Raw genomic sequence first — 16,300 nt, 5'->3', positions numbered from 1 at the left:
AGATTTTCACTTTTTTTTCAATATAGGGAGACTTCAAAGGAAAACTTACAACATTTTTATACAATCTGATTTCAGAAAACAATTAGAAAAAAAAGAAGAAATAAAAGCCGCAAATTTATATCTAGCAGCTGCTGAAAACTTAAGTGAAAAAAATCTAAAAAATTCTCCTAATTCCTGCCCTTAAAACTCATAATCTATGTATGCTCTGATCTTGTTTCATATAATGTTAGAATACCAAAAGTGTATATTAAACAAAATAGTAAGTGAAAAATACTCAAAAATGAATGTTTACAGAAAAAGAAGAAATTAAGCAAAAAATGTCATGACAAATGATATCAAAAAGTGAAAAATACTATCACATTTATAAAATTTTCATGGTCAACATGGAAATAAATACTTGTAAGATATAGGTCATATGAATACACTAGCTTGAATTCAAGCTTCTTGATGAAACAGCTTTGACATAAAGCTTCTTGGTGACAAAGATTGTCCTATGACTTTTTGATGATGATTTTGGAATATTCCAGCTGATTATGATATGATGTTATATCTCCTCTAAGTAAATATCTTCTTTACCTGAAACAGAATAATTCAATTAATGATAATGAGACAAATATTAACTTGAATGTGTGTCAATAGGTCACCTTGTCTAGCTTGTACTTTCCTTTTGTCCATGTTCAGTCAACCTTGAAATAAGGATAACATAGTTTTTTATCATTAATTCAAAATAATTCATCTCACATTAAACATGTATTGTAAGTTTAAAGTTGAGGTGACAGTGCTTGCAGGATGACGGACACAGAGACCAGAAAAATAATGCCCCTCAAATGATTTTCTGTTTCTAACTGATTGTCGGCCATTTGAATCCATGGTAATAACTATGCTCAGTCTGTATGTGTCTGTCCCAAATCTGGAGCCTATCATTCAGTGGTTGTCGTTGGTTGCTGTACATCATATTTGTTTTTAGTTTTTTTTGTATACGGAAATGAGGCTGATAGTGGCCTTGTTTGAATTGTTTCACATTTTTTATTTTGGAGCCTCTTTATGGATTATTATTGGGTATAGGTTTTGCTCATCATTGAAGGCAATGCAGAGATGTCTAGTTGTAAACTTCTGCATCACTTCCTCTCTGGTGGAGAGTTGTCTCATTGGTAATCATAATGCATCCTCTTATGTTTAAATACAAATTATGCAAGATATTTTGTGTTCTTTAGAAAAAGTTTGGTTTAGATCATGCATGTAGATTTTCATTAAATTAGTGACAATATGATTTCCTTAAAAAAAATTTAATGAAAATTCCTAGATATATATTTAAATGTTCATCTATCCAGATTCTCCCACCTGTCAATCTATTACTGTAAATTTTGAAATTATTGCCTGCATTTATTATTGCGATTTTGTCATTTTAAGACTAAAATGCGATTTTAATTTATGTGATATTTAGAAAACTCCTGTTTAATTCATTAAAAAAGTTTCCAAATGAGAGTTGAAAATATTGCGATTATAACCCTGTCCCATTTTTTCATAATCCTAATAGCATAGCAATAATTTCTGAATTTACACTATCTACAATGTGCCACATATTAAATTGAGAATGGAACGGGGAATATGTCAAAGAAACAACAACCCGACCAAAGGGCCTTCACGGAAAATCCCACACCCAGAGGTGGTCCATATACCATTTTTACCTAGCTTTCTATTCCCATTTTCTTTTTCAGATCAAGTGTTTCTTGGAATATGAGTTCCTTTAATCGTTCTTTGGGTAGATCATCTAATTCCATTTCAAATGTGAATGGTTCTTCTGCGACAGGTTCATCTGCAGGATCGTAATATTGTTCCAGATATGGATGCTCCAATGATTGTTCCACCGTGATCCTCTTGTGTGGATTGAAACATAACATTTTCTCTAACAGATCTAAAGCTGAAAAAGAAAGATACACACTATTATTAATGTATAATTATATCTAGCAACAACTCATCTGCTTATACAAAATCTGATTTTTTTTATTACTTTAGTTATACTTCAGAATCAAACAAGAATGTGTCCATAGTACATGGATTCCCCATCTACACTATCATTTTCTATGTTCAGTGGACTGTGAAAATGGGGTAAAATCTCTAATTTGGCATTAAAATTAGAAAGTTCACGTCATTGGGAAAATGTGTACTAAGTTTCAAGTTGATTAGACTTTAACTTCATCAAAACAAGGAAAAAAAACAAATAATTTAAGAGAATCTTAGTTAAAACCATCAACATATTCTTACAGCCATAATACAGTTGTTTCTAGGGGTTTGAGATAACAAGATCACACTTATTTAAACATAGTTAATGAATGGCTATTATCTATTTTGAATTTATTGAACCATAAAACTAATTTTTGACTCTTCACATTGAATAATCCGCGAAGCGGATTATGTAAAATGTGAAGAGTCAAAAATTAGTTTTATGGTTCAATAAAATCAAAATAAATTATTGCCATTCATTATAAATAAATTTCTATCAAAAATAAGGCTCAAGGAACATTTTATATTATTTATATTAACAATAACAACGTACACACATGTTGGCGTATGAATACACGTCAGAGTGGGCGTGTCGCCATCAAAATTGACAACATTGAAAATAAAACTAATAATTTTAACCAATCAGAAGACAGTAAATACACCAAATTTATTTATTGATTAATATCTTACAAAAACCAATTTAACCTACCTTTAGGGTCTGCTCTAGGATACAATCTGCTCCATGATACCTTTGGTTTGTATGGCAAACTTTGGATGTAACCTCTAGCCTAAATAGACCAAAAAGTCTTATTAACAACCAAAAAATATCACAATTTCAATGTTACTCTTTCTTTAATCATAATTTAGATTGTAGATTTTCATTAGGGTGAAAACATACAAGTTCTTATGACCATAAAAATTTTATGCAAATCTAATATTTAGGATAATTATCTTCAAACTCTTGAATCCCTGAAACATATTTTTAAGTTTTTTTATAACCTGCTGCCAATTCAGAAAATACATACCTAAAATGCTATCAATCATTAAATAGAGAATTTTTATTTTCATAGACTTTTCCGTCGCAAATAATTGCAATAATCACATTTATAAAAGCATCGCTATAACTCATGATTACACTCTTCTTCTTGAGGTACTATAATATTTCATTCCTATTCACCCAAGTGTAGAATATTGCATTCTACATTTTTATTTTCAATATTCAAGATCAATTGTACTTACCTTTTCATTTATTATACAATCGAGATCTTCTTGACTTGGGGAACCTAAAATTCCTAATATGTGGTTCAACTGGTCTAGATCTGAAGAGAGGTTAAGAAATTTTTGCTCACTAATATGTTGAAAATAGAACAATGTTGACAATTTTTCCAAAGGAGAAGGTATGATTTGTGACCTATTTGTTGTTAAACAAAATCCATCTAAAACTGTCTTTCACTCACAAAATCAAATGTTATACATATATACTTTTATGAATATTGTAGTTTTGGTTTAAATTATACCCTTGATGTTCAGTGGTTAACGTGATGTTCAGTGATCGTTATTTGTTGATGTGGTTCGTAAGCATTTCTCATTTCCTTTTTTTTTTTATATATAAAGATTGAATTGGTTTTCCTGTTTGAATGTTTTTACACTAGTAATTTTTGGGGCCCTTTATAGCTTGCTGTTTGGTGTGAGTCAAGGATCTGTGTTGAATGCCATACTTTAACCTATAATGGTTGACTTTTTACTCATTGTGACTTGGATGGAGAGTTGTCTCATTGGCACTCATACCACATCTTCTTGTAACTTGTATCCTTTTCCACAGGTTGTACAGCCTTAAAAATGTCAGTAAATTAAGCAAAATGGTGAAATGATGCTAAATTGAGACAATTTTATTTCCAGATGCATAGATATAACAATTAAGATAGCAATCTTAAACATTTCTTTGATTACAAAAAGGATACAATGTTTTCCTGGAAACAATGGTCTGTTTGACAACATCTCTCCCAGTATACATCCAACTGACCATACATCAACTGAAAATCTGGGTTAAGGTCAATAATTAGTACACATGTATAAAGGTTAATATTTAGTACACATGTATAGCATCATTAGCATGTATATATGGTAATCAACATTCTGTTTTGACATTATCGAGTAAAGAAACTTTACTTACTATGCTTACAGATGATATTTATATCTTATTCCATTATAATAGATCACTTTCTTTGGCTACATGAGCTGACTTTCATTTGAGGAGTCATAAAAAGGTGATAGTGTTGTTGTCACAAGATTGTGGGTCTTTTTTGTAATTGAAGGTTCTATGAAAAATGTCTTCTGTAGTAAATCTAGGTGCATACCTTGCCATAATGTAAAGACATTATAAATATTGTTGAAGACGATTCATTAATTTTCTTTGTACTTTGTAGAACATTGAAATTTATAGTTCACCTATTTCCACAGTGTATATATATATATATACTAGAACACACCCGTGATATCGCGGGTCCATGACTGAATTAAAGTATATAACTATGCGCAAGCCTTATTTTAGTATTAGTATTGTGATCTAATAAATTCATGCGGATTATAAGATACACACTTTTCTCTGCTTTCAAATCTTTCTGTTTGAACCCGTCGAACTGGAACTTATCAATTATTGGTAATATTAATTATTTGGAAAACAAAAGGTCCTGGAATGGAGTATTTTTTAATCAACAGCATTGTCCTATATTAGTTATAAATAAAGTTGAATTCTTTGATTCGCTGTTTTACGTCATGCCCGCTAACAAATTGAAAACTGTACCTATACGCCAATAGGTAACAATTTGACAATTTAGTAGTGTCAACCCTGTGATTATGACCCGTGTATATAGCATATAAATCCTGAATACACCGTTTGGTGGTGCGCCTGTCAGATGCGGAACGTACAGATAAGGTAATAGGTAACAGGGGAATATACTATTGGTATCGGTATCGGACTCGACCCGGAACTTCTTAATTATTGGCAATATTAATTACGTGGAAAACAAAAGGGCCTGGAGTGGTGTAATTTTTAATCTACACCTTTGTACTATATTAGTTATATATAAAGTTGAATTCTTTGATTTGTCGTTTTTACGTGATGACGGCTGACAAATTGGACTTCGTAATTTTAGTATTATAGATATCACAGTAGCATGGGTTCGAATCCCGGCGAGGGAAGAACCAAAAATTTGCGAAAGCACATTTACCCAACAATAAAATTGAGAATGGAAATGGGGAATGTGTCAAAGAGACAACAACCCGACCAAATAAAAAAACAACAGCAGAGGGTCACCAACAGGTCTTCAATGTAGCGAGAAATTCCCGCACCCGGAGGCGTCCTTCAGCTGGCCCCTAAACAAATATATACTAGTCCAGTGATAATGAACGCCATACTAATTTCCAAATTGTACACAAGAAACTAAAATTAAAATAATACAAGACTAACAAAGGCCAGAGGCTCCTGACTTGGGACAGGCGCAAAAATGCGGCGGGGTTAAACATGTTTGTGAGATCTCAACCCTCCCCCTATACCTCTAACCAATGTAGAAAAGTAAACGCATAACAATACGCACATTAAAATTCAGTTCAAGAGAAGTCCGAGTCTGATGTCAGAAGATGTAACCAAAGAAAATAAACAAAATGACAATAATACATAAATAACAACACAATAATACATAAATAACAACAGACTACTAGCAGTTAACTGACATGCCAGCTCCAGACTTCAATTAAACTGACTGAAAGATTATGATTTCATCATATGAACATCAGGCACAATCCTTCCCGTTAGGGGTTTAGTATCATACCATCATAACATATATGAGAAGAACATAACCCGTGTCATGCCAACAACTGTTTTTAGAATAAATGTGTTTAGTTCCGATGCAAAGACCTTATCAGTGACTCAATATTAACGCCAAAATATGCAATCTTTAATGACTTGACAACAGTATCGTAATTATATCCCTTCTTAATAAGTCTATTCAAAGTTTTTGTAAGTTTTTGAGGTGAATAATGTTAGATCTGTAAAGGAGTAGGTTCAGTAAGACCCCTTTTTGGCCCCAAAATTAAGCAGTTTTGCAAAATTGTGAAAATGTAATCTCTTAGCTTTTTTTTGGAAAGTAGAATGCTTCTGCTACATAAATATGTGCTGTTTTTGACAATACAATGCACATATATTGTGTACTAGCATCATAAAGTCATGCTAAATTACTGAAATCTTCACAATTATAGCATTTTAGTTAAATTTTAGACGGTTTCCGTCTTAAATGAAAGTGGCCGCATTCGTGTTCATTCATAATATTGAAATGTAAGTTGTATTTGATGATAATACATAACATATATAAAGGTTGAGGATGAACACGGATGCGGCCACTTTCATTTTTGACAAAAACCATCTGAAAAGTGACGTTTTTTGGCATATTTGATAAATTTTTCATATTTAAGCTTCAATCGGAGCGTTTTTAATGACTGAATCAGTTAAAATCTTTAGCATAAACTAATCGAATCAATTAAAATAGACACTTAAGTGTTTAAAAAGTGTCCTAAATATCTCGTTAGATGAAACTGAAATTTGGGGCCAAAATTGGCCCTTACCGGACCTACTCCTTTGCTTTCGCAAATTTTTTGTTCTTCCCTCGCCGGGATTCGAACCCATGCTACTGTGATATCGTGACACCAAATCGCCTGCACTGCAGCCGTCCCGCTAGACCACACGACCACCTGGGCTCTATATATATATATATATATATATATATATATATATATATATATATATACACCTTATCGCTTGAGTTTTTAACATCATACAACATTCTCTTTTCCATCAGATATTTTCTTTTATGACATCAAAATATAACAGGACTTTTTGTGATGTCCATTTATGGCAGATAAATAGCGATAAGATTTATTATACTTCATGTCAAAATGCCAGATTTTCATTGGCTAATACGAGGGTGTCAATTTACTCTATTACCCTTCATGGAGACGCTTGATCAAGTGTGCGCTTTATTAAATACGACTCTATCCTATGACAAATACTCTATTACCCTTCACAGAGACGCTTGATCAAGTGTGCGCTTTATTAAATACGACTCTATTCTATGGCAAATACTCTATTACCCTTCACGGAGACGTTTGATCAAGTGTGCGCTTTATTAAATACGGATGTTTATGTACAATTGTCATAGTTTATTACTTTGAATTTTAAATTTAATCGACAGTAATAACAGAACATTCAGTATAATAAATTAAATAACACATATCTGAGAGGGTGATAGAGCAGATTGTTACCCCTCGAAAAAACATTGTCAACCTTGGCTTCGCCTCAGTTGACAATGTTTTCTCGGGGTAACAATCTGCTCTATCACCCTCTCAGCTATGTGTTATTTATATAGTATTGCCCCTCATGATGTCATTTGATTATTTGTGTTGTTGGGTTACTACTTCCTTTAATCCATAAGGAGGAACTCACAATTATAAAATGACTAAAACCAAATCATTTTCATTGTAGTAAATTAACAGTAGAATAGAGACTACTTGATCAAATGAAATTTGCATTCTATTCAATAAATTTTCCATAGAAGTGTTATCACAATGGTTTATTGATCCGGTAATTAAATAATAGTCGTGTGGCATGAAATGTGTGTTAATGATCTGATCCTAGCTACAAAATTACTTAATTATTCAGTGTTTGTGTTTGCTTTTCATTGAAATATATAATGACAAATTTTGTAAATATATTTGATTAATGACTTTTATTTTTGTGTACAATTTCGATAATTTTAAAAACAAATGTAGTGGAATTTAATCATGTTAATAAAAATCAAATATTCATAGCTGCTGATCACAAACATGTTGAATGTTGGTGTTATAATTATATTATGTTTAATTCATTTGATTGTACAGTGTTTACTTTTCCAATACTGTGAAATCATTTATTTTTTGTGGGTATCAATATTTCGTGGATTGAGGAAAACTTGCATTTTCATGGATATTTGATTTCGTGGTTAGGCCGATTTCTGTGTACAAAACCTATAGAAAATTTGTACTTCGTTGTACATTTAAATTCATGGATCACCTGTACCCAAGAAACCCACAAAAATTGGTATCCAACGAATATTAATGAATGCACAGTCGGCGGTTTCTATAAAATTTCTACAATATCGAAAATCCTCTGAATACCAACCAATTGAAACATTTTGATAAAGGATACTTGATTTTGTGTAGCCTTTAGAGTTAAGCATGATTTCTGGAGCTCTATACCATCGTGTGGCTACATATTCTGTCAGGAAACCAGTGTGGTCATGGTCAGGGTCAGCAACTCTTGCTAAACCAAAATCACAAATCTAAAAAGAAAATAAAACAATGGTCATGGTCAGCATGGTATAATTATTATCTTAAGACTCCTAAATCAACCAATCATAATACTGAATTTGATGTTTGATGTTTGAGTAAAGTTTCATGACTGTCAAGTCGGATTACAAAAAAACATTTTATTTTTCAATTCAATGTAAATGAATTCTAATTTCCTTCAAAACACGATGAACAATATTTTTTTTTAGAATGGAAGAAACAGATCAAACAATTGTATAAGAATCAAAATAAATCTTTCTTGTATTTTTCTAAAAATCTATATATGCTATCAAAACATATATAGGTTGTTTCCATGCGAATTGCCAGGTAAACATTAAGTTGTTATTCATTTCCTTAAAATATATTCATGAATTATCAGTGAGTTTGTCTGATCTGAAAATAATCTCTAACAAAAGATAAAAAATCTCCCAGCATGCAATTTTAAGATGCAATTTTCTGTTGAAGAATGTCAAGTAGGAACTAAGCTTAGAGATTAAGAGTCTCTTACTACTGATCACTTAAAATCATCAGATATAACAACCTGTCCTATAAAATAACAAACTTGATTAGAAAAGTAAATTCAATTCACTGAAACTACAATTCCTACTAGAGATCAAATTCATTGATTTATGTAAAATGACAATTTTAATCATGAAAACGGTTTAAACGTGAAAAAGTCTGCGGAAAATTTTAAGTTCAACCAATCTTCAAACATAAATGACAATTTTTCTTTCCACTTTTGACAAAAACCATAAAATCAACATGAAAATAGATAAAAGGGAAAAATGTACTCTGCTGCATAATGAAAGTTTATACCAGAGGCTACTGAGAATTAAATTGTTCATCTGAATCATGTTCTTGACCAACATAACAAAATAAGCTGTAATAGGATATTTGACTGATAAGTAATATTAGTTACACAGTGTGTAATTGTCCTAATACGAGAATTTTATTCACCCGATAAATTCAGTATTAGGACAATTACACACTGTGTAACGAATTTATCCTGATTTTGTTATATTACATATTATTATATTTAAATTCAATATAAGGACAATATCAACCAAATATATTTTAGATATTTAATCTAAAACTGTGAAAAATTAAAATATTAGGACTATGAAGCAACTAATTTTTTTTATTAGGTCAATGGTATAAGGGAGATAATCCCAATTGACGTAATAAATAAGGGAGATAATTTCTCTTGACGTAATAAAAAATTGTACTGAAATTTATTAGGACAATATCAGCCAATCAAATTGCGAGAAATTACTCTAAATCAGGATAATAATTTTAATCATGTTAATGGGTCAGACTTTTTGGATGGATGATTGTTGATAGAAACTAATAACTGAAGCAAATAAATTGTCACTTAACACTTTCAATTACAATTCTAACTTAAATACCTCCTAAAATGCAGATAAACCCATATCAAAAGACAGCAACTCAAAACACATATCACTTCAAATTCTAGACATCTAGAAGGAATTACAGCTTATGACATGAAAATCATCATGCACTCTTTATTTTACAATATATTTAGTTTAACTTATGGTGTTGGGATGTAGTCTTACTGAATTTTAACATCCAATCCCCCCCCTTTTCCCCCCACAAATCTTCTTTGATTCACACTACTGAATAAAATATAGATTTTAACATGCTATACATTATATTGAAATGCCTTCAGACATATCATTCAAAATCTCTCGTAGTAGTAATGGAGACCCAAGAATGAAACTCATTATATATATTTAATCTGAAACAACAGCACAACACCATATTTAAACCTGTAATTCATTGAATGAGCATAAACATAAAAATACCTTCAGATCACAAGTTGTATTCAGTAAAAGGTTGCTGGGTTTCAGATCTCTGTGTAGTACGTTGGCTGAGTGTATGTATTTGAGTCCCCGGAGTATTTGGTACAGGAAGTAACACACATGGTCGTTACTCAGTTGCTGCGTCTTCAGTAATTTGTACATGTCTGTCTCCATTAAACATTGTACTATATATCTAATCAATTGTTAAGTCAAATAAGCTTTAAAAGCAAAAGATTGCGATCAGAAAAAAGTTTTACATGCTGGAGTTCTCTCCCTTGATATTATTGATACCCAGAATGTAAAGCTTTTATTTTGAGAACCCATATTAATTTGTGTTAAATTTAAACAAAAGGTGTAGTTTGTTTGTTTACTATGCAAAAAAATTCTGTGCAATGATTACCCATATTATTGTATAGCAATAAAATATTTCCCACAGAAAGTAACCAAAAGCTAGCATGCAATAAATTCTAATATTGCACTAGTGCAATAAATCTTCAAAATTCATGACGTCATCAACGACAAAATCTTAGTTTAAACCAATTTTTACTTTAAAATATTATATTGCTATACAATAAAAGGGTTATTGCATGAATATTGGGGAATATTGTCCCTCGTAAAACATATATTGCACTCGCAAGCTCTTGCAATATAAAATTCTACTCGGGAAAATATTCCCCAATATTCATGCAATAACCCTATAATATTAATTAAGTAATTATGTTTTGAAAAGATGTTGTGGAACAAACAACATAGACACCTACTTTTAACTACATACAATTTTTCTTGAAAATATTTTTCTAGTCCTCTGTTTTTTCTAGAAGACAAATACTATTCAAATATTGGAGGCAAAACTTTCAGTGGTTGCCATTATAATTCGCCTTTTCAGAATCTAAAGGACTATGACTATGGGTAATCTCATTGTTGGAACACAAAAATGAAAATGACTTTCAAGTCATTGGTTCAATTTCTATTGTTTAGAACATTTCAAACCAATCCTAATGTTTAGGTGTACGCTTTTGAAAATATTACCCAGAATGCATTTGATTCTGAAACGGTGAATTGTCAGAACAGAAGGTTGGACGGAACACAGTCAGATCGTTGTAATCAAAGCGTGGACACAGGACCAGTATTTTAATCAGATATAAATTTCTGGTAGTATCATTAAAACAAACAATGTAATACTATAATTTCAGGAATTATTGCAATGTTTTTATTATTGCTAAAATGCGAAAGGGTTATAATCGCAATAATTAAAACTCGAATTCAGAAATTTTTTATATGAATCAAAGTCTTTTTCTGAATATAATTGCATTTTAGTCTAAAATCACAGATCACAATAATGTATGCATGCAATAATTTCTGAAATTACAGTAAACAATGGTTCCATAAATTCATATAACTAGTGAACCATTTTTCCATTTTTGTTGAGCCTTCGACTTAAGTCAAAAAAGCGAGACTAAGTGATCCTACATTCCGTCGGCGGCGGCCACAAATATTCACTCTGTGGTTAAAGTTTTTGAAATTTTAATAACTTTCTTAAACTATACTGAATTTCTACCAAACTTGGACAGCAGCTTGTCTATGATCATAAGAAAGTATCCAGAAGTAAATTTTGTAAAAATAAAATTTCATTTTTTCCGTATTTTACTTATAAATGGACTTAGTTTTTCTGCGAGGAAACATTACATTCACTCTGTGGTTAAAGTTTTTAAAATTTTAATAACTTTAATAAACTATCCTTGATTTGTACCAAACTTGGACAGAAGCTTGTTTATGATCATAAGATAGTATCAAGAAGAAAATTTTGTAAAAATAAATTTCCACTTTTCCGTATTTTACTTATAAATGGACTTAAGTTTTTTTGCCAGAAACAAAACATTCACTCTGTGGTTTAAGTTTTTAAAATCTTTATAATGTTCTTAAACTATCCTGGATTTCTACCAAACTTTGACAAAAGCTTGTTTCTGATTATAAGATATTATTCAGAAGTAAATTTTGTAAAAAAAAAAATCACTTTTTCCGTATTTTACTTATAAATGGACTTAGTTTTTCTTCCAGTTAACATTACATACAGTCTGCAGTTAAAGTTTATAAAACATTTATTAGATTCATAAACTATCCTGGATTTTTTACCAAACTTGGAAGCTTCTTTCAAACTAAAGACAGTATCGAGAGGGAAATTTTTATTGATGTTTTTCCTCATTTTTGTTGAGTCTGCGATTAACAGCAAAAGTAGGCGAGACACTGGGTTCCGTGGAACCCTTACAAATTTTTAGTAAACAACAGGAACAGTCTTAGATAAACAAGTTATATTTTATAATTTATCAAGCTTGATCAATATCAACAACAATTATACTGTGATTTATAGTACAACTGTCTGCATCAGAAAAATCAACACAAAACAAAGAACTCAAATGAATCAATGACATTTTGAAACCTAATCTTATAGATAATCAGTGTTAACATAACTTTTAATGATTTTTCTTCTTGAAATATCTGTTCTGCCATAATATTATGCACTGTAAATAAATTTTATGTAAAACTTTAGGTTGCATTCAAATATTCTTCATCTTATTGCAGGTCTACTACTATTGTGATGCATTATAATCACAGAATTATACTTTATTCCATGATTTAAATGGATAACTCTTACAAATTCACACATTAAAAGGGTTTTAAAGTTAAGTTTCTTAAATTACTCATTTCTGCTAGAGCGATTTACAAATATTATGTGTAGTTCAAAAATAATGAACTCCAGGCTATAGGTGAAGCACAAAATTAAATAAACAAAATTTGTGAGAACAAAATAAATGAAAAATGGTACCCACAAAAATAAATGAATCCATAGTTGTTACAGTACCCTTGAAAGTACATTTTTTTTTTTTTTTTATAGAATTGAGAACTTCAAATCTAAAACTATTACTCTTCCAATAACACTTCTAAAGAAATCATTTCCTTAAACACGTGTTATTTGGTTTGTTTTACAGAGGATTGACCCACCTATTCTTAATTGATACTTTATAAAACATTAAAAACAAATGGAGCAAATTAATCGATCTTTTAATATTAATGCAAGTCGTCATTCACAAAAAAAATACGATTTTAGTATTGCTTAAATTGAGTGCAGTTTATATCATCCAGTTCCTACAATCATAAAATATAATATTTTACATCTTTTTAATCAAGTGATAATATCATTCAATTATAACCATTATTTCTAGTTTCCAATAGAGCAATGATAGCAATGAATTCAATCAATTTCATAAACAATAGGTTGAAATTTGAAAAAAATAGGTAGGACAGGAGTTTTGAGTAAAAAAAAAGGCAGGATGAGACACTTAGCCAAAAAAAAAAAAGGCAGGATGACAATTTAGGTAAAAAAAGTCAGGATAAACTAATAAAAAAAAAGGCAGGACAGAGATTACAACTAAAAAAAAATGCAGGACAAAATTTTTCATCCTAGCCCCCCCATAAAAATCAAATAGTAGCTCCCTTAGATGCCACTAAAAAATATTGTGCACTTACATAAGATTCTTGTACATTGAAGGAAATAAACATTTGACAAACTTTAAGTGGTTGCAAAATTTTAAACAAAATTCTACTTTGATTTTTTTTTATTATATGTTGTTGGATCAAAATAATAGTTCACAATGTCTGTTTTCTCACTTAGACATGACTTAGACCAATCAAATTAAGAGATTTTCCCTATTATTTTTAAGGCCTTACAGTTGCCTAATACATGTATCACTAACGACAGATCCACTTCATTTGAACTTGTTGGATAGCTGTTTCAATGGCAATCGTACCACATCTCCATATCTTTATAAAGAGAATAATCATGAAACCATTTTCATATTCTAGTGGAGAACAAAACCAGCTACTTCAAAAACCTAATACATAGAATGACCTTGTCATAATTTCCAAAGACTTTCATCAATGCAGGACTTACATAAACCCAGAGAAAAGTAACTGCCCTTTGGATAAAAAATAGAAGCATAATCCTAATTAATCCAGACAAGGAAAAAACAAGTCATTATATCTTAAACAATCGCTGAAGATTTATCTAGGAAAAGTTTAAATGACTCTCGGCAGATAAAAAATCAATGAACAATATTATCTTATGGAACAACAACATTACATGAAGATCAATTTAAACCCCAATCATTTAAAGTACACAAGAAACAGCATTATGGTCGCTCGATGATTGATGGAATTCGTCACGGAACCATTTCAAATTTTTTTTCTGCATGATCTTTACTTTATAAAAGAACTCGATGAACTTTGAATCTGCTTCCATCAGTGAAATTAAAGATTTGAATGAAGCAGATTGTGAAGGCAGACTCGTGGAATGCTCAAAAACAAAATTACAGATCTATATGTTAGGTTTCAACAATTTCTCCCATCTCTTACAAATTTTCATAACTAATTCAATAATTTTGATAAAAAAATTGGGGGAAAAAAAAATCCATAGTTTCTGACAAGAATATCAAACTTGAACTCTGATCATTCTTTCTACTAACTGCTTCCCCTTTCAAACAATAATGCTTCTCAATTTTTATCTTAAGGGAAGTATAAGGAGATGTGAAGTTTATTGGAATTCGAGGACAATAAATATGGTCTTTTCATCTTTCCCAATTTCAAAATTTCTCATCAATGGAACCACTGACTTGTATGGCCAAATTTACATTCTAAAGAATACTTAATCCATATATACTTAACATTGATAAACAAGAAAGTTAAAATCATATTTGAACTTTAAAAATTTGAAAAATGTAAAGACTTAAGTATGTAAAGGTTAAGTCATACTTGACTTTATTAAACAAACGTCTTGTCTGATAGAAGGATGAAAATGAAGTAACACCCTGGACAGTACTAGAAAGGGGATTATATTGAGTTATATTTAAGTTTTATTGCAAATGAACAGGGTTGTTTATATATGTATATATTGTGTACAAGATGTAAGTTTAAAAGTTTTTTGACACCTACCTTCTTGCAACAGGTGATACAGGTTTATCTTATAAAATGTACTAGTGTCATGTTTTAAATTTAAAAAAATACACTTCAACCTAACATTAAGTGCTATTCTCCTTGTCTTCAATCTGGAAATGAGGATAACTGAATGGTTCAAATTCTAATTTTATTTTTTTCCTTATACCATATCCATATCCATACAAAATCTTTGTGTGGTCTCATAATGTTTTTGTATCAATGCTCAGTATTAGACTGTATCATGAAGTTGTGAAAATATGACAGAAATATGCGAAGCAAGAGACTGTGTGCTTGCATCATCCATTTTTGTTCAGCAGGTCATAAAACACTGATAACTTGTACAAAAAATCTGTACAATTATAATTTGTACAACATTACAACTTGTACACAACATATATATTCTTACATTGGTACCAGTGAATTATCAGAGTTATCCAATCAAGATGGTTAAATCATTTAACTCTGAAGTCTGATTCTAGGCCAAAACTTTAAAATTGATAAATTCAAACTATCAAGATGGATAAATCCCAACAATCCATGAGTAACTCTGTGAGAATGTGTTTCTCATTAATAATTATCAAATAAAACGAACAGAAACCAATTTTGGGATGCACAGACGAACGTATAGACTGACAAGTTTAAAACTTCATGGCCCTTCTACTAAAACAGCACAAAATTCATACTAGATCTATCCAATCAAGATAAATAAATTATTCAACTCTGAAGTCCAAGCCTGGGCCAGAACTTTAAAATTGATAAATTTTAAACTTTCAAGATTGATTAAATCCAATAATACATGAGTAACTGTAAGAATCAGTTTCTCATTGATTATTATCAAATAAGGAGAACAGAAACCAATTTTGGGATGCACAGACGAACTTATAGACTGACAAGGTTAAAACTTAATGCCCCTTCTACTACGACAGGGGCATAAACAGCACAAAATTCATACTAGATATCTTAAGGATCAGTCACCACAAGTTTGGTTGAAATTGGTTTCATAGTTTAAGAGGAGACCACAGACGAAGACAACATTGATAATGCATTGTGATTGGCATTATACATGTATCACATAGACCTTTGGGCCAGGTGAGCTAAAAAAAACAATT

General features: G+C 30.7%; 1 protein-coding gene across 1 annotated transcript in view; it reads right to left on the bottom strand.

The window, feature by feature from the left end:
• Nucleotides 1-10: 10 nt before the first annotated feature.
• LOC143076241 (mitogen-activated protein kinase 1-like) overlaps nucleotides 11-16,300 on the bottom strand; it is a 47,793-nt gene continuing 31,503 nt past the window's right edge. Inside the window, exons 4-10 of the mRNA XM_076251969.1 lie at nucleotides 10,206-10,395; nucleotides 8,243-8,375; nucleotides 3,966-4,037; nucleotides 3,244-3,323; nucleotides 2,714-2,792; nucleotides 1,689-1,921; nucleotides 11-576 (exon numbers count right to left, since the gene is read on the bottom strand). Of these exons, the coding sequence (XP_076108084.1) occupies nucleotides 1,689-1,921; nucleotides 2,714-2,792; nucleotides 3,244-3,323; nucleotides 3,966-4,037; nucleotides 8,243-8,375; nucleotides 10,206-10,395 (787 nt within the window). The 3' untranslated portion in view covers nucleotides 11-576. The remainder of the gene's footprint in view (nucleotides 577-1,688; nucleotides 1,922-2,713; nucleotides 2,793-3,243; nucleotides 3,324-3,965; nucleotides 4,038-8,242; nucleotides 8,376-10,205; nucleotides 10,396-16,300) is intronic.

This window comes from Mytilus galloprovincialis, chromosome 5, assembly GCF_965363235.1.
Source record: "Mytilus galloprovincialis chromosome 5, xbMytGall1.hap1.1, whole genome shotgun sequence".
NCBI classification, from domain to species: domain Eukaryota; kingdom Metazoa; phylum Mollusca; class Bivalvia; order Mytilida; family Mytilidae; genus Mytilus; species Mytilus galloprovincialis.
This window is presented reverse-complemented; position numbering and strand designations above follow the sequence as displayed.